We start from the raw sequence: 18,545 nt of genomic DNA on the forward strand, positions 1-18,545 counted from the left end.
CCTGCCTCAAAGCAGCAACATCCCAGCAGCATTTCTGGCAGTTTTTCAGGGCAGGAATGGATACTTGGTGTCTGTCTTTCCCAGGGTTTGATCACCCTCATCACGAGATTTCCCAAATGCCGAGGTGAGACCTGATGTTTCTGGCTGGAAAACCAGTACAAATGATTTTTCTTCTCTGCTCTGGGCTGACCAGCTCCAGTTCCTTTGGTTTCTCCCACACGCTGTGCCTTCTGGCACAGGTGCTGTCTGTGCTGTGCCTTGCTCCTTGCACGATGCTGAGCCTGGATGTGCTGTTCCTGCTGTGCCTGCAGCCTTGTCAGCACCAAATAACACGGTCATGCTCTTGTTCGTGCCTTCACGAATGACTTTGCCTGCCACAACGTGAAGCAACTAACCTGAACTTGGCTTGTGACCCACCTCTCTTCTCTGGAGCTGCTGGACCCTGCCCTGCATCATCGTAGCTGGGCCTTCCCCTAGTTACGGTTCTTGGCTTCCTATTGAGTTTTATCCTATTTCTTTTTTTCCCAGCCCATTTCTCCAGTCTCCTGAAAGAACGGTGAATTTTTCTCCAGCGTGTGCTTGCATCTCCTCTAGCTTCCCACCTTACAGCTGCAGGAAGCACTACTGCAGCTGCCAGAAGTGTTCATGGAAATGTGGACAAACCTGGACCCACCACAGGTCCCCAGGAGACCTTGCTGGATCCAACCTCTGATACCTCCCTGAGTGAGTTATCCATGCGGTTTTGTGTCCATGCCATAGAGGTTCACCACCCCCATGTTTTCTAAGCTGGCTTGAGACATTTAGAACCAGAGCTGAGACCCCTGAAGCCCACAGGTCTGTGGCTCTGCTGGAAGAAGCGTGAGGGATCTCATGCAATTTGGTCTCAGTAGATCAGCACAGGCTGTAGCCCAGCTTGGGTTTGTTTCTGGATTATTTGTTCCAGTATTTTCCAGGAACCCATGTCTAGAGGGTCAGTTGGATGTGTGGGTCCCCTCCAGTCCTCTGCCCTATTGCACCTTCCTTTCCCTGTTTTTTATGGTTTCCCTACGTGTGGTTTTTTCAGCCCTTGAGTTGTGTCCTGGACACTTCTGGGCAGGGAGATGCCATGTGGCAGAGGTACCATCTCCAGGGTGAAGTCTCCTCCCTGCCTTTCTTCCAGAGCCAGCTGTGGACTTCTGTATTGATATTTCAGGCACGTGAGCCATCTCATCAAGTCTGCTGTGCCAATTAAATCGTAATGAAACACTTGCCAAGCTCACGCTCAAACCTTCGCTGGTTTATTCCTCTCCCTCCTCACTGTCTCTTGGAACTGCGTCATGAGAGGCAAAAGGGGACGTTGAAGACACCCTGGTGATTTTTTTTGATTTAAATGAAAATTGCTTTTTTTTTTTTATTTATTTCAGCAGATTTAAAACTTGGAAGCCCCCTCTGAGATTTCTTTTTTTTTTTTTTTTTGCTGCTGTCTCCTCTGGAAATAGTCTTCCTCCTTGGCAGACCTTGTGGTATTTCCTATGGTGCACTGGGCTTGTCTGGCAGCATCCAAGCTTTTCCTCATCCCCTTCAACCCTTCTGTACCTTACTACACAGGTCCCAGCTCTTGGTCATCACTTGTCAATCACTCAACTGTCAATCATTCCAGCCATTGATCCAACACTTCAGGGCACTCCTAGGGTTTCCAAGTGGGCTAGCAGGTTGCATTTGCCCAGACTCCTGATTTTCCACACCCCCCACATGCCCTCGGGTTCTGGGAAGGATGAGGTCAGGCTGGAGGGATTTGCAAGCCGGTTAGTGCTGCAGAACTTTCCTGTTTCTTCCCCAAAGCTGATGCTGTAGAAACATCCAAGACGGATGTTATTCTCTCCCATTTTGGCAGTTTAACAGGAATTGGTGAAACTTAATGCTTGTTAGGAGCTTTTGTCTCCTGCTCGAGGTTTCCTGGGTGTATAAATGTCTCTCTTTCTCTTCCTCTTCCGCCTCGTGTGTTTGCTGTAACCACAGATGCTGCCAGAAGGAAACAGCCACTCTCAACAGAGAAAGGGGCTAAAAATATCGGAATATCCTTGGTTGGGCACAGCAGGAGCAGGCTGAGCTCCCAGCTGGCACTGGGAGAGGGTGAAGGTCTGCTCTGGGAACTGGGAGAGCTACATGCCTTGATGCTGGTGGAGGGAGAAGGGTGGTTTGCTTGTGGTGGGATTACGCCAGCAAACCACCTGAGTGGCCCCTAAAATGCCATTAAGGAGTGATGTGCCTTCACTGGGGTGTCTGTGTGCCTGTTCCCACAGGGTCCTGTTGGAATGGCTTCTCTGGGTTTGTATGGGAGCACTGCTGCCTGCAGGGAACCAGCCTGGAAACTCTTCCTCATGTGTGCCTCTTCTCTCCATGGGAGGGGAAGCCATCTGGGCCTCTGACCATGGCAGGCTTGGAGCTGGTGGGGCAAATGCATCGCAGAAGTGTCACTTGTGGGGGACAGGCAGGAGTTTCCTGGGGGCACCCCAGGGATTCCTTCTCCCTCGTTGCTGGGAGAGCTGCAGGCAGTGCCTCAGCCCAGGGTGTGGCTCCAGGGGACAGAGGGCACTGCTGTGTGACAGTCCTTGGCCACCATGTCCCTTGGGTGGGTGCTGGGTAATGTTGAGGCTCCTCCTGTGGTGATGCTGGGGCTGTGCCAACCCACTGCTGGAGGGACTGAACCTGAATGGATACAGCCCTTGCTGTGGCACGTCCCACCACTGCACCTTTCCAACTGATGTAGGGATGGCTTCCTTTGCAAAGTGCCTTGACCAAGGATGCTCTCAGGCTCCAGGGACCCAAGCAGGGTTCCCTCCTGCTGCTGGCTGCTTTGGTGCAGCCGTCAGTAATGGGCAGGTAGCACAGCAAGGCACTGATGGGAACTGAGCACGGATCCTGGCGTGGACTGAGGGGCATCTGCCCAGCTCTCTAATCTTTGCAGTGCCACTTTCTTTAGTATTTCTAACAAGTGCAGCGGCTTTGAATTCACAGGACCCCCTTGGCTGCATGGCTGCATCCAGCAAAGGGCTTGGGTGTGTAACTGAAGGGATTTCAGGGGGATCTGGCCTGGGAGATGTTCCTTATCGGGGGGTCGGCCCCTGCAGGCCTGTGGCCTGGGCATCGCCTTCACAGGCAGCATGTCCTGGGTGGGATGGGGAGCTCTGTGCCAGTAATGCTTTCAGGGTGGGGAGATGAAGCCTCCCATGCTGGCTGTGGGCTGCTCCTTCAATATCCACTGCCTCCAATTGCCTCCTGGAAGGATGCTGAACACCAGTTGCCATTGCCTGGTCTCAGGGATGGGGGATGAGCAGGGAGGTGGCTCCCCTAAATGCTTCCCAAAAGCCTTGTGCAATCAAAGCCCTGCTGGCTCTGGAGCAAAACCCTGGGGCTATTGCCTTTCCCTTCCCCAGGGCTCAGCTTCAAACCAGTGTCTCCAGTTTGGAGCTGTGCTGGTTCCCAGCCGCTCGGGAGCAGCATCCTGCCGCCTGTCACAAGCCCGGGATGTCACAGCCTGTGGGGACATCTTCCAACCACCCCTAGTATGCAAACCCCGCCACTCTGAAAAGCGAATCAGCTTGTCACTTGAGCTCTCCCTGCCTGCATTGGCCAAGCCATCGTCTAAATTTGGGTGATTATGTTCACCCAGGCCAAGTATCAGGTTCTCTGGATCACATGTGCTCCCAGCTGCTATTTAACTGTGACACCTCAGGGAGACGCAGCACTTTACTCCCAGCTTTTTGGGCTTTTTGCTATTATTTTTTTATTATAATTATTTTTTGGCACCAGAGATTTAATTTTTTCACAAAAAGAATTTTAAATTTCTATCCTGCCAAGTCAATCCCCTCCCTGGTCAGTCACCGAGAGCCCAGCACCTCCTTTGATTGCTAAATCTGATCACGATGTTTCTGGTTCTTTCAGCCACCACAGAATTAAGGGACTTTTTTGCCAAAGCCCGGAACGGTTCAGTTCGGCTCATCAAGGTCGTCATCGAGGATGGTAAGTCTTGTTTTTAAGTGCTTTGATTTACACCATGTCTGTTCTCTGTTTCCTCTCCTCCTCTCCTATTCACCACTGTGGTGCCAGCTCGTGTTTTTGGAAAGCTCAAGGAAAATGCTGCTGGGGTTTCCTGGCACATGGCAGCCCAGACCTGAAATACAAGCCCAAAATCTGGCTGTGCTGGTGAGCAGCTATTGGAGCCCTGGGGCAGCTCCCGTGGGGAGCAGTGACTTTGCCAGCAGAGCAGCACTGGTGTCCGGGATCTGTGCTGGGCTCTGGGGGGCTTTTGCTGCTCTTGTGTGGAATTGTGATGGGAACCCTGTGACAAACTGCTGCAGGGACCATGAGACCTTTGTTGGGGGTGATGCACAGGCATCTTCCTCCTCAGATGTGGCATCCCACACCAGGTAAGGAGGTGTTTGGGGTAGGGGTGGGCAAGGGGGTGCTCTGTGGCACAGGGCCCAGCACAGGGCCCCAGTTTCCTCCCACAAGGGATGCTACACTCAGAAAGCCATCCCATCTCATGCAACTGCCCCTAGCCCAGGATGCAGGTGGCACCAGCCTGCCTGTGTTTGTCCCATGGGAAGGTGCCTTTGGGGGGCCTCTACATCTGTCTAGTGAGTGGAGCAAAGCACTGATTGAACATCCCAGCGGGGAGCCACTGTGGTGTAGGTTTTCCATCACCTCGGCCTCATACAATTGCATATGAATGACTTGTTTCTGTAGCAGCAGGGACATTAATGCCCTGCCAAGCTGCTGTCACCACCTCCCTTGGTGGGCCACCAGGACCATGCCACAAATACTGAGGTGGATGTGGTCGTAAGGAGCCCACAGTGACCTTTGGAGTGGCTGCAAAACCCCGTTTGGAAGAGCAGCAAGACTTAAAATGCCACTTGAAGGGACACAGCACTGGGGCTACAGCAGGTTCAGCTGTTTTGGCTTTGTCCTCGGCCAGGTCCCTGTGTGGTGGGATGAGACATCCACATTGTTTCTTGGGAGCATCTTTGACAACAATTTTGCACTCTCACCTTCTTTTGCTTTTAAAAAGTGGGAGTCAGGTTTGTTATAGGATAACGCAATTCATGGATGTCCCTAAGCCTGATCTTAGGCTTTGGGTTGTGGCTGGTGACACCAGCAAGTGAGACATTTTATCATCAGTGGAAAGCATGTCCTACCATCTCTGCTGAGGATAAATAGGGTATATTTATATGTCCGATGTGGCAGCAGCAGCTTCATGGACCATCCTCACCTGGCAGTGTTTTGTGCTTCACAGTCCAGCTCTCCCACTCTGCCAGCTACTTTTCCCTGGCCTGGACGAGCCATGGGCAGCTCTGGAGGCACTTGGGTGCCTGCAGAAGCTTCTGAGGTGCAGCAGAGCCTGAGGCTCCTGTGGGTAGGCAGGAGGAAGGAGAATTGGTGGGATCACCTCTCTGCCAAAGGGCTTGAACTGTTGTGGACAAGATGGTGGTGGTCCCACCAGCCTGACTAAGGGACAAGGCGCTTGGCCTCTCTGGGCCACCACTTTTCTGTAACACAGGGAAGATCAGCCCGCTGGAGATGGACCTTTGGGCAGTAATGAGCGTCCAGGCAGATGTCACAGCCAGATAGAGGGACTCCAGCATGCTGGTCCTGGAAGAGATGTGTCCCAAGCTGGCTGGGAAGGATGTGCCAGCTGCCCTGCCTGAACAGGGGATGAGGAAGAGGAGCCTCCATCTTTGTTTGATGGCTTGCATCAAACCTTGTGCCCTGCTGGGCATTTGTCTCAGTGCATTTCAGAGCAGGCAGCAGCGGGTAGAAGGAGAGGAAGATGGTGCAAGGAGCCTTATGGCTGATGCTCTGTGTCTAGGCATTCCCAAAGCCACATCTATGGCTGAGCAGCCCTTTGGAGTGATTTGAGCTGATGCTGCCTTTGGAGACCTACTGGGAAAAGCTAAGGCTGGATGGAGGAGGACTGGGAGAGCAGGATGTGCACCAAGGCTCAGCAGCAGTTTGCTGGCATGAGAACAGCTTGTGGTTCAACGTGTTTTTAGATGATGCTCTGCTTCTCACTGTCAGCAGGATTCTGGACAAGGTTGACTTTGTGGACTTCCCTGTTGGGTGCCAATCTTTACACTTGAGTGCTGTTGTGCACTGAGCTTTGCAGATTGGAGCTCCTGTGCTGTCCCCCCATGGCACCCACCAGAGCTGAAGGCAGAGCTTCCTTGTTAGGCATTTCAGAGTGAGGCAGCCTGTGTGCAGTGAGTGCTGGGGGCACCTTGAGGGCCAGAAACACTCCCAGCTCTGCTTTTCTAGCAGCAGCTCCCAGCAGAAACGGCGCCTGAAAGAGCCAGTGCCGACGATGATGCTTTGCTGAAGGGCGGTTGCTTCGAGTTTCCTGACTCTTCCCAAGGAGAAAAATTTGGCCCTGAGTGGATTGAGCAGAACTGCAAAGAGCCTAGGGGAAAGTTGGAGGCTACCAGCTCACGGCAGCACAGCCGGGGTCTGGCTTAGTCACATCCCAGGAATAGCCTGGAGTGACTCAGCACCGATTGTGTGAGGTGTTGGTATGTGTTGCAGACAGAGATACCCACGAGCTGCCAGTGGGTTTGGCCAGGTGAAATTCCTGCAGTCTCTTTGGGATCCCAGGCCTTTGTGATGCACAAATCTATTTGCAGAGCTTTGTGCTTATTTTAGGAGTACGTGGAAGTTTTTATGCTTCTTTCTCCGAACAGGTAGTTTTGTTGAAGGTAAAGTATTTCCAGCACCTTGTTCTCTGCTGTCCTTGTTACTGAACTGGTAACTTGTGCTACCCATGCTCAAATAACTGGATTCAGTGTGTGATGGCAGATGCCAGGGTGGCACTGGGCAGGGAAGGGCTGCACTGCTGTCTTCAGGAATGTCCTGCTTGGGTAGGAAGGAGGGATGAGAGTAATTCCTTCCAAACCCTTTATTCCTCAACTATTTTCTTTAAAAATTTCCCTGCCATGGGATTTAGAGCTGCTGGCCTGAATGGGTTGGGAGAGGGCTGTGCCTCAGCCAAGGGGCTCCCTGGCTCCCAGTGGGCAGCAGGGCTGTGGGCAGAGGTCCAGGCAGGGTATGTGCCAGGCCAAGCATCCCCTCAAGTGCCAATTGTTCAAGGCCCTAGTTCATTTGCTTTGGCACCTCCAGATTTTCCTAGATCTTGTTCTGAGTCCCATAATCTTCCCCCAGACCTTTCTACATCTACAAATGGAATAAAAATGCAGGCTGTTTTCCAGCAACCTACACTAATCGTCTCCAGTGCCAACACTTTTCCATTCAGCCATCCCAAAGCTTGGTTTGACCCTCACCAGGGGGTGGGTTTTATGTCTGTAGGATGCCTGCTCCAGTGTTTAAATCTCAGCTGAGCAGTGCCCAGCTCACAGGGCTCCCAGCCTCACTGCCACTTGTGTAGCAGCTGAAAAAATACCCTCCAGGTACTTGAGATGCTGCCACGTGTGTGAAATACTTAGGTTACTTCTAGAGGTTGGGTCTCTCCTGGCAGAGACCCCAGGCTGGGGTCTCTGGGACACCCCTGATTTCCACAGACATAGGCTTTGGGTGTCAGCTCTCATTTTGTCCCCTCTGTGGTTAAGGGAATCTGATGTGAGCAGCTTTGGCTCATGGTGGTGGATTTTGCAATGAGACCCTTATTTTTCTCAGCACCCCAAATGCTGGTGTGTCCCTGGTGAGATATTATAGTGCTCCTAGAGCTTCCCAGGTGGGATTGGAGAAGTCTCATGTTCCCCTGTGAGCAAGAAGGGATGGTTGAGAACTACTCAACTGGAGGGAGCAGAGGGGAAGGAGGCCACAGGTGATCACCAGAGAGGAGACCTCGGCAATGAGGAGCACTGGAGGGGAGGAGATGGTTGAGAGGAGGCAGTGGGATGCTGGCAGAAAACCAGCCCCTCCAAAGCAGCCACAGCCCCAATGGCATCTCCTGGGGGGTCACACCTGGGGGTGTACACTGCTGCATGTGGCTCCAGGTCACAGTGTTTTTCTGCAGGATGGCATCGTTGGTGCTGGAGCTGCAGTGAACCCTTGGGCGAGCCACCGTCTGGTCCTGCAGAGTGAGCCTTGCCTTCATCTAACACCCCCTTCTCTGTCTTTTCCTTCCAGAACAGCTCGTGCTGGGAGCCCACAAAGAGCTGTCCCGGCGCTGGGACGCTGACTACGATCCCTTCGTGCTGCCCCTGCTGGACGAGCAGCAGCCGTGCTATGTGCTGTACCGCCTGGACAGCCAGAACGCCCAGGGATACGAGTGGCTCTTCATCTCCTGGTCCCCTGACAGCTCCCCGGTGAGCTCCGTGCTGGGCTGTGACACCCCAGCAGGGGGACACGGACCTGCTCTGGGAGGTGTAGGGGGGAGGAGATGGTGGCCAAGGTGACTTTTGCTCTGGGGGTGAGGAGGAGCATTCACACCCTCCATCACTGTGCCTGGGTTAAGAAGCGGAGACTGCTTTGAGGATGGGGGAATTTTTTAAGACACGATGAGATGCACTGGGACTGTGTCTCTGTCCTCTTTGCCTGAGGAGGTGACAGGGCTGGGATGTAGAGGGGGGAGTGGTATGGACCGCAGGGCCATGATGGAGATATCCCACCATGGTTCTGGCCAAAGGCATTGCTGGGAAGAGCCAGCACTGGCACTGAGTTGCCTCCAACCTGGTCCTAATCTGCTGAAGGAGTGGCTGCCAGCCCTTCTCCAGGCCTGGCTCCAAAATCTGGTGCTGGAGATTGGGCAAAAAAGGGCTGCTGGATGAGAGGCAGGTTTAGAGGATGTCAGCAATATGGCTTGGAAAATGCCATCCTGTTGAGCACGTCTCCAGAACGGGCTTTTGGTGGGCCTGACATTTACTGCTGTGTTAACATGTGTGCTTGCCATCTGTATACATATATATGTGTGCATGTATATGTATGTATATACACACACATATGTGCATATGTATATACACACACATATGTGCATATATATATACACACACATATATACTTATATGTATACTTATTATATATTTTATATAATCTTTATGCTATATAGATTTACTGCCATGTTAATACATGCACTTGTCATATATATATAAATATATATACACACACAAATGTATGTAATATATATTATTTTATATATTATAACATGCATATATAAAAATACCCACTGCAGTTCCTATCTAACAATTAAGTATTATTATATATGCACACATATATGTATACACCCATGTATATACAATTATAATAAAATTATATAATATCTAATTTTATATGTGTGTGTATGTATACATGTATATATACATGTGTCTATATAATAATATATATTTTAAATATAAATATCTTTCAACAAACCACAGAGGGTCTTATTGCAAAAGCACACTGTGCCCAGGAGCACCTGCCAAAGCTCTTCCCTGCGTGTTGCAGAGCGAGGCAATAGAAGTGCCAAAGGCAAAAGTCACTTTTAAGTGGCTCCAGTGGTATTTGCACCTCCTCCAACCCAGGTGTGGGTGAGAAATGGCACACTGGAGCTCGGGGATTGGAAAGCAAAGCATGGAATAAACTGTGGGATTGTGGGCTGTGCTTGGCAAGGCTGCGCCAGGCGCCGGCAGCCCTGGAAATAGTGCTGATGGGTTTTCCCGCCTGCTCCCCACTCAGGGATGCTGCCATTACAAATCAGACTGAGCTGGAAACTGGGTGGTTGCTCCCAGGAGGGCTGATGTTTGTGGAGCTGATGGTGGGATGGTGTCTGTGAGCGCTGGGCACCTCCCTGGTGCCCTGTGCCCCTCTGTGACGGCGCTGCCGCCCCTCTCCCCGGCAGGTCCGGCTGAAGATGCTCTACGCTGCCACCAGAGCCACGGTGAAGAAGGAGTTTGGAGGGGGGCACATAAAGGACGAGATGTTTGGCACAGTGAAGGTATGGTGGTGGTTCCTGGTGCAGCCTTTTGGGTCCTTTTGAAACTTTTGAGTGTCAGCAGCCTACCCCGGGCTCAGTGCCTGGGTGGTGGGATGTGGGGTGCTGGAACAGCACAGAGGTTGGTTCCTCACGCTGCTTTAGTCTCCTGGGTGGCCACTGCCACCTTCTCCTGCCTACATGGCTGTGGTCTGTGATAGAGACCGTGGAAGAGGTGGGAGGAAGGCTCCAAGATGTGGAGCTTTACACTGAGTGGGAGAAGCACCAGGTGGTGGCAGTGTCACTCCAGCAGCTGCCTGTGTGCCAGGGTTATCCCTCCTCCTTGGATGGAGGTTTCTCCTTCTCTTCTATGAGCAGAAGGAGCTGCACAGCTAGGGCCTCCTGGGCATCAGTCCTGCTGGGGCTTCTGGTGCTGGTGGGAGCCAGGGAGATCCCTACTCTGCTCCAGAAGATTCCCCCTCTGCTCTGGGGCCCCGCTCTGCTGCTCCCGGGCTGTGGGCTCTGCCTTTTCTTCTTACTTCCATGCTCATGAGCTCTGTTAATCAGCTGGAAGAGTCACTTTGCCACAGCCACAGGTGCCTGGGGAGGAGCAGGGTGGTCTGAACAGGCACAAGCAGTCATGGACACTGTTTAAAATCAAATGTGGGATTTGCTTGGAACCATCCAAGAGCACTACTCAGGTTGATCCTCCTGGTAAGGAGGGAGCCCAAGACCCACTGGGTTGCTCAGACTTACCTCAAGGCTAGGGGTGCATCCTGATAACCACCCCTGATGTGTCTCCCTGTCCCTGTGTCTGCAGGAGGACGTGTCCCTGAGTGGTTACCAAAAGCACGTGTCCTCCAGCTCTGCCCCAGCCCCACTGACCGCAGCCGAGCAGGAGCTCCAGCAGATCCGCATCAACGAGGTGGGTGTCCAGCAGCCCCAGGAGAGGAATTTGAGACCCTCTGAGCATGAAGGGATGTGGGATGCAGGGAATGAGCATTCAGCTAGAAGGGATGGCTCACTTTTACTTTGCTCCCTTGTACCTCTGCAGTTTAACCTGTTCTCGCCCTTGCCAAGGTGACCAAGCCTCCTCACAGTCAAACTGTGGTGGCATAAAGAGGAATTTACACTTGTTTTTTTTTCCTTGAACATGAGCTCAGGACTGCATTTTGCTGGCAGTCAGAAGATGGTTTAGGGCTGAAAACAGGCAGCAGTCTCTAACCTCTGAGTATTGGGGCAAAAGCCAGCGCTGAGTTTGAAGTCGTGGGGGAAGCAGTAAGAATTCAGGCTTATCTTTGGGCTGCAGCAGCATCCTCTCCCATGCTCTTCCTCTATGGCTATAAATATGAGGGATGCTGTCCCAAGAAATACAGATCTTAGCCTAAATTTGGGGGCTTACATGCTGGAGAGGATGTGGAAGTGTCACGGGGTGGGGCTGGGGGCAGAAAAGGCTGTAACACCGTCATCTCCCTGCTGACATTCACGGCATTCATGCCAACCTCTTGAGTGAAACACTGAGGCAGGGAGGGGGGTTGGATCACTGGGTGGGAAGACCACCTGGAAGCAGTATTTTTTTGGGGATGAGGGGATTTCCCTTTGATGGAAAGCCTTCCTCTCTAGAGTAGTATCTGTCTCTTCCACCTGCACTGAGGCTTTGAGGCTCATGGGTGGATCAGGAAATGCCTGGGAGACACGAAGCCAATCAGCCTGATAGTACTAATTAATGGCAAAGATGAGGCAGGAGGTTTCCACCTGCCAAAGCAGGTCTGGGGGTGGTGAAGTTGAGGGATGTCTGGGAGATGCCACTAAGGGGTGGTCCCCACCATGGGTCTCAGTGGAGTTATCCCAGCTCCCAGCCTGGAGGGGTTGGGCAGGATTTGTGCTGGGGGATCCAAGGTGATTCCCATGCTTGGAGAAGAGAGAAGTGCTGATGGTGGCTCTGCAGCTCATTTGGCACCTCGGGATGTCTGTGCCATCACCTTGTCTGGCCAGTGCTGCGGGATTAAGTAGTTTTGGGGGGGTGTTGGGCTGTGTCTTGCAGAGTCATGTGGCCCAGGTAAGTAATGCTTGTGGTGCTCATTTTCCGGGTGACCTGCCGTGTTCTCCTTCCCTCCCTCGCCTTTGTGGGACGCAGCTCTTGGGTGGAGATGCTGCTGCCGTTTAGTTTGTTTGGGGTTATTATAAAGGTACATGGTCTCCTGTGTCAGACTGGACCATGGGGAGCAATCACCAACATTTAGAAAGAGATGAAGATGGATGTGTTTTTGCCTGTGGATTTAAAGGTGGGAAGTGGCCGATGCTGGGTGAAGGGTCTCCGTGTTGGTGTTGTGCCAGCTCAGCCCTGCACGTGGAGCAGGAGGTGGTGCAAGCTGTGGTTTGGGTGCTCGGTGCCACACTGATGTCCCCAGGATGGGGAAACCCAGGACTCTCAGTAAATGCAGCTTGGAGCGAGTTTCTGGAGCCCTGCAAAGCAGAGGGCTGTGATCGAGGGGGTTGTATGGGAGCAGCTCATGACCTGCAGCCCCCACTCGGTACAGCGATGCCTCCAGCCTTGCCTGCAGCGTGCAGGGTCCCTGCACACGTGTGCACCTTGTGCACAGGGTCCTTCCACGTGCTTACATGTTGCAGTTGCCTTTGGGGGAGCAGATCCAGCGTGTGGGAGGAGTGAGTGTTCAGGGCCAGCAGTGACCTGGGACTTGGGCCCAGGGCAGTCCCAGACCTCAGCACTGACCTCTCTCTGTGTGTCTGCCCAAGCTCCCCTAGCAGTCCAGGACCCTGCACATCCCCCTGTGTTCAACCTGTCTGTCAGGATTTTGGAAGCGACACAAGGGACATGGTTTCTTTAAAAGCCACCAGCTCACAAGTGCTTTGCTGTGCCCCTTGCCTGGAGCTGCTGCTGGAGGCTCTGCTCCCCTCTTCTTTTGCATTGTTGATTCACAAACTTCTGAGACCCTGGACAGGTTGGCAGTCTTCACCCTGAACATGGCTGTGCTTCTCGTCAGGCAGGAGCGCTCTGGGATCCTCCTCAGCCACTGGGAAAGTGCAGAGAGGGGGTGGGAGGGGAAGGTCAGCAGCAAAGCAGGAAGGGGCAGGCCATGGCTGCAGGGCAGCAGCTTCAGGACAGGCACAGTGGCCTTTGACCCTGAGCAAGGATGGACTCAGGGCTGCATGTCCCCCAGGGAGGTGCCCAGCCTTTGGGAAAGCAGGTTTTAGGCTGGATGAGCCAAGCTTTCCCTGTGGTTTGAGGGCTGCATAGACAGAGGTGATGTCGTGAAATACTCTCTTTCTTGACAGCTGCTTGGGAGCTTAGGGAAATTTGCCATTTGCTTTATATCTATATATATTTTTAAATAGCTGGAAAATGCGAGCTTTGCTGAGCTGAGAGTTGTCAGCAGACCGTGGGCTAAGAAACAGCTTTGAATTTTGCATTGAGCTTAACACCCACGAGTGGGGAATCTTTCTAGAGGTGTAGCAGGTTCAGAAACAGAGCGGGGAGCCAGGCATATCCCACTGATGGAGCTGGGGGAGGGGGCAGGAGAATTAAAAGGAGCTAAAGGTGGGGGGGGGCATCTCAGTGTGGAAGGGGGTGTCATTATTGGCTGTGTTGGAGGGTGGGTAGAGCAGAGGCTTCACCAGAGACCTCCCATGAGGATTTCACCATAAGACAGAGAAGTGCTCATTAACCAAGGTCAGCACCATGCTAGGAGTGAGGAAGGAGGTGGGGAAAATCTAACCTAAAGGATATAAAATGACCCTGCAGGCAAGCCTGCTGCCAGCAAGGCTGGGCAGCCAGGATGTGGCATATGCTCAGCAGTCCCATGCTTGGCTCTTGGGCTGTGCCCTGGGGAGTGTTTCAGGGAGCCAGTTTTTTGTGTTTTTGAAAAGGGAAGGAGTAGAAAATACAGAGGGGTATGGGGAAATTGATGTTGCTAGGACAAAGTTCCATCTCGTGGTGTTTTTGGACCTCAGTGTGCTTTGTGTTGGAGCTTGAGTTCTCTCCAGTCCTGCTATAATCCTCCCAGTCTCCTTACATTTACAGGAGAGAAAGCTGAGGGTCTGGGGGTGTTGGCAGTGGTGATGTCCTTGCGCTGCACCTCTCCACAGGGTGGGACCAGGCAAGCTTGTGTGCATCCTGAATCCCTGTGTGCTTTCCCTTCCGCCCTTGCTGGTGCCATGGCATCCCAGGGGATGGTAGGACAGCAGAGCTGGAGGTCAGCTGGACTTTGTGCCCATCTAAGCAATTATTTCCCTTTCCCAAGAGCTGCACATTCACACCCTGCTCATCCTCCGGGGTGCTTGGTGTTGATAGAGCTTTGGGCGTTTTTTTCCTCCTAAACCTTTGGCATAGCCCAAAATCTATTGCTGAAAATGCTGGAACTCCTCCAAGCCCTGGGCTGGGGCCACCCTAGCTGGGGAGCCAGCAGGAGATGGGGCAGGGACAGGCTCTGCACAGAGACATTGGCAGAGACACTTCATGCAGGGCTGCCCAGGCTTGGAGCTGGGGGTCTCCCTCCCACTCCTCCCCAGCTCTGACATCTCCTGTGTCATGTTTTGCTGCTTTCCCTGCCCACATTGCCAGGACTGGCCTTCCCTGGCCTCCAGCAGGGACATGGTACAGCTTCATCCTCCCGGCATGTCCGTGTGTCCCCCACCCCTTCTTGTTTCACACGAGACACCCCCCCATCCCTGCGCAGGGTGCTGTTGACAGTGTGTCTCCTCTCCCCACGCTCGCAGGATTCCTGTTCCCAAGACTCGAGCACCGAGATGGTAGGCTGCTCTGCCTGCTTGATGCCCGGTTTTCCTTCTCCTGGCATTGTTTTTCTGCATGCTCTGCTCTGGGCACCCAAGCACATCGTTCCCCAGGGGTGTGGGTGCCATGTGAGGCTCCTGTAACAAAGGGCAGCCCTGTAAAGAGACCCACTTCGGTGCTGCCGAGTGGTTTTGAGATGTCAGCTCAAACTCCTGCATTTCTCTTGGCATGCCTTGACTTTTCTTCCTTCTCTCTGTCAGGGGGAGGGCAATGAAGAAAGAAAAAGCCATAAAGGTTGGACTCTCTATCCGTAATCTCTGAAACAGATCCCAAAGGAAAGGGACCCACGCTCTCTGCAGAGCACCTGGGTTAGAGCTGCTGGGCTGTTTCCCTGGGAGGGGGTCTTGAGGTGGGAAGGGCTCCTCCGCCGTCGGGGTGACGCCATCTCCCTGTATTCTGTGGCAGATGGTGGGGGGCTGTTGCTGCTGCCCATCGCTGGTAGAGTACCCCGACCCCGAGGAGGTATGGTGTGCCCGCCGCGCCCTGACCCCCCTTCCCCTCCAGTCCCCGTGAGGGACCCCCGTGGTGGCTGGATGGAGGCACCCGGGGCGATGCCATGTCTCTGCAGTCTCTTTCTCTTCCCTCTTTGAGGTGGGGTTTGATCTCCTGGACTAGGGGTTACAGGCAGCAGCCTCAGGGGTTGTGGGGAAAACAGCGTCTGGGATCTTTCCCAACTGTGGATCTCCAGTTCCCCAGCTCCAGCGTTGGAGGGAATGCCTGTGTGCTGCAGTTAAACTCACTGAGGAGGGTGGGTTGCTGGTGGGGACCTGTGCAACTGGTCATTTCAGCGCTGTCATTTCAGGGCTCCCCCTGTCACACGGGTAGCAGTTGGAGATGATTGGAGATGGAAATGTGCCAGCACTGGTCGCAGTATCCCTGTCAGGGACTCGCTGGGAAACGTTGGTTTTGAGCTGGTCTTTGCTGGGAGTGCAGTGTGGGGTGCAGGGGTGCATGGCTGGGCCCAGGTGATCTCCCAGAGCAGTGCTACAGTGACAAGCATCACCATCCTCAGCCTGACTGACTTTTGGCAGTTTAATGCTGTAGTCCCTGTGAGCTGGGTGTCAGGAAGCTCCTTGGATGAGAAGCTTTTAGCTGCAGCACTGGCTGGTTTTCCTTTCTGTCCCTTCCCCACCCTTTGCCACTGTGCCCTGACACTCGAGGTGGTTTCCATCCCCAGGTGAAGACGGAGATCAGTGTGGAGAGCAAGCACCAGACACTGCAGGGCCTGGCCTTCCCCCTGCAGCTGGATGCCCAGCAAGCCATCCAGGCACTCAAGCAGAAGAAAATCAACTACATCCAGCTGGTAGGTCCCTCACATGGCTCCTCTGTGCCCCACTTCCCTCCCTCTTGCTGCCATCTCTCACTCCTGTCTGCTCCCCTGTCCCTCTGTCCATCAGAAGCTGGATCTGGAGCGGGAGACCATCGACCTGGTGCACACAAGCCCCACAGAGATCGCTGACCTGCCCAAGAGGATCCCCCAGGACTCAGCTCGCTACCATTTCTTCCTGTACAAGCACTCACATGAGGGAGACTATCTGGAGTCTGTCGGTGAGAGCCTTGGCACTGGGGATGGCTGGGGGGGTCCCTGTTTTCCCTGGACCATTGCTCACATGGGGAGCAAGCAAGGATGGGGATAGGGATGGTGCAGCAGGGGACCTTGAGTGCTGCCACAGAGGATTTGTGGGGGCGGTTTGGTGGCCAGTGCATGACAGGCATAACAGGGGAGATTTAGGAGGGGTGATGGATGGGATGGCTCACCTTCTGTCACTGAATAAACTGGGATTCTCAGGGCTGGAAGAGATGTGACCAGGGTAGGATGCAGCTGGTGTACCCTGGCCATAGGCCTGGGCAGCACCCCAAGCCCTGCTCTCTTCTCGCAGTCTTTATCTACTCCATGCCTGGGTACAAGTGCAGCATCAAGGAGCGCATGCTCTACTCCAGCTGCAAGAGCCGGTTGCTGGACACTGTGGAGCAGGAATTTTGCCTGGAGATAGCCAAGAAGGTAAGTGCGAGCCCACCCAGAGATGAGGGAGCAAAGACCCGTGCTGGGCATCAGCAAGGGACTGTGCTGCAGCGTTTCTCCAGCCCCTCTGGAGGGCTTGGGGGCGAGTCGTGTGCCCCAAAGGCGCGTGTCAAAACCCAAGGGAGCCGCTAATTCCCTTTGCCGCTGCGGGTGCAGATCGAGATCGACGACGGAGCGGAGCTGACGGCGGAGTTCCTGTACGAGGAGGTGCACCCCAAGCAGCACGCCTTCAAGCAGGCCTTCGCCAAGCCCAAGGGGCCCGTGGGCAAGCGGGGACAGAAGCGGCTGATCAAGGGGCCGGGCGAGAACGGCGAGGACAGTTAGATCCCGCAGGGCCGGGCGGTGAACGGACAGCATCCCCGCGGCGCTACCCACCTTCCTCTGCGCTGACCTGGGGAGCTTTCCCTCCATCTCAGCCTTTTTTTTTTTTTTTTTTCCCCTCCCTTTTTTTTTTTTCCTATTTCATTCCTTTTTTAAACATCAGGATGGCTTGTTGCACCTGGGGGCAGAGCAATGGGGAGGGTTCAGGGCTGTCGGTGTTTCCTTTCCCGCGTCCTTGTGCGAGCCCCGGGGCTGCCGGGGGAGGGCGGGAGCGGCAGGGCCACGTCCCCAGCCTTGCCTCTGTCCCCCCCGGGGTCACAGCTGCTGCTCTCCCTGGGGACTCCAGTCCCTGGGGGACTGAAGGGCACGCTCACCTGAAAGCTGCTCTATGCAAAGGGAAGGGGGTGGCGTTGGGGATTCCTGTTTGAAGAGAGAAAAGGCTTATTTCCCTGCTCCCCCAGACTTTGTTCCCCTGTCCTGCTCTTGGTGTGTACAGCCCCCCTGCCCCAGGCCTGGAGTGATCCTGCACCCCCTTGGGGTGTGGGCAGGACCCCTTCCTGTAGGGTGGGCTTTGCTTCTGGCAGGGTGGGAGTTTCTCCCTGCAGAGAGCCAGGCAGCGGGAGGTGGAAGTTCCCCACTGAGTCCCAAGCTCAGCCTGGACCTGTAGAAAGGTCACTCTGCCTTTGGGTGATGTTTGCATCCCCTTTTTGAACCGCCCCAGTAAGGCTTTTCCCCTCAGAAGGATCTGTTACAGCCCTGAGTCAGCCCCATCTCTGTTTAGGATGGGAGCTGAGGGGCTCCTGAGCCCTGGTCCCCCTGTTCCCCAGCCCCCACTGTTACCCCCCGGGTTTTCAGCTGGCTCTCTGGGCTGGGGCAGCCCCATGTCTTAATAATCACATGGGCTACCCCAAATCCTTATGTGAGGAAGCATGACGGCCCCTGTGTGCCCCCTGCAGATGTCCCCAGCCACCAAGGGCTCCACGGGCCGAGCTTGGCACTGTGATTTGGGCTGTGCTGGGGGTCTGGGGGAGAGCACCTTGCTGCTGGGTTCCAGTGAGGGCTTGAGAGCCGCCTTCCTCCCTGGGAGGATGGAAAGGGGGTTGGTGAAACCTGCCCTCTGCTTTCCAGCTGTGGGGTGAACGTGCCGATGTTGCCTTGGCCTCGGCGGAGTCAGGGGGTTGAAGCTGGGGGGAGCAGAGCACACACTGTACTGAACGCTGTATTTTCTAAAGAATAAAGTATTTTTAAAACAGTCTGATGCTCTTTGGAAGTCCCCTGGGTTCCCCAGCTTTGGGCATTTAGTAGCAGTGGGCTCTGGAGCTGCAAAGAAAACTCCTTGGACGTTGGGAACCAGCAGCTCTCACAGCCTGCCTGCCATGGCTGCATCCAGCCCTCCCCACCCCCAAGGACAATGACACTTAAATGCAGAGGTCTGGGACAACCCTTCAATGTCTGGTAGGGGTTTTGATGCTCAACCACTCCAGTAATGCCCAGAGCCAGAGCCGGCTGCA

The 18,545-nt window shown here is 54.1% G+C and overlaps 1 protein-coding gene across 2 annotated transcripts in view; it reads left to right on the forward strand.

The window, feature by feature from the left end:
• The window catches only part of TWF2 (twinfilin actin binding protein 2), a 24,056-nt gene extending 5,769 nt beyond the window's left edge, over positions 1 to 18,287 (forward strand). Inside the window, exons 1-9 of one of the 2 annotated variants that reach the window (XM_051811480.1) lie at positions 856 to 970; positions 3,925 to 4,002; positions 8,119 to 8,297; positions 9,806 to 9,901; positions 10,698 to 10,802; positions 15,868 to 15,993; positions 16,088 to 16,238; positions 16,571 to 16,692; positions 16,870 to 18,287. In XM_051811480.1, the coding sequence (XP_051667440.1) occupies positions 871 to 970; positions 3,925 to 4,002; positions 8,119 to 8,297; positions 9,806 to 9,901; positions 10,698 to 10,802; positions 15,868 to 15,993; positions 16,088 to 16,238; positions 16,571 to 16,692; positions 16,870 to 17,037 (1,125 nt within the window). In that variant the 5' untranslated portion in view covers positions 856 to 870 and the 3' untranslated portion in view covers positions 17,038 to 18,287. Of the gene's footprint in view, positions 1 to 855; positions 971 to 3,924; positions 4,003 to 8,118; positions 8,298 to 9,805; positions 9,902 to 10,697; positions 10,803 to 15,867; positions 15,994 to 16,087; positions 16,239 to 16,570; positions 16,693 to 16,869 lie in introns of those variants that run through there. The other variant, XM_051811479.1, reaches the window with a different exon arrangement.
• Positions 18,288 to 18,545: the final 258 nt, after the last annotated feature.

The sequence above is a fragment of the Manacus candei genome, unplaced genomic scaffold, assembly GCF_025592945.1.
Source record: "Manacus candei isolate 608988 ecotype Guabito, Panama unplaced genomic scaffold, ASM2559294v1 h1tg000082l, whole genome shotgun sequence".
NCBI lineage: Eukaryota > Metazoa > Chordata > Aves > Passeriformes > Pipridae > Manacus > Manacus candei.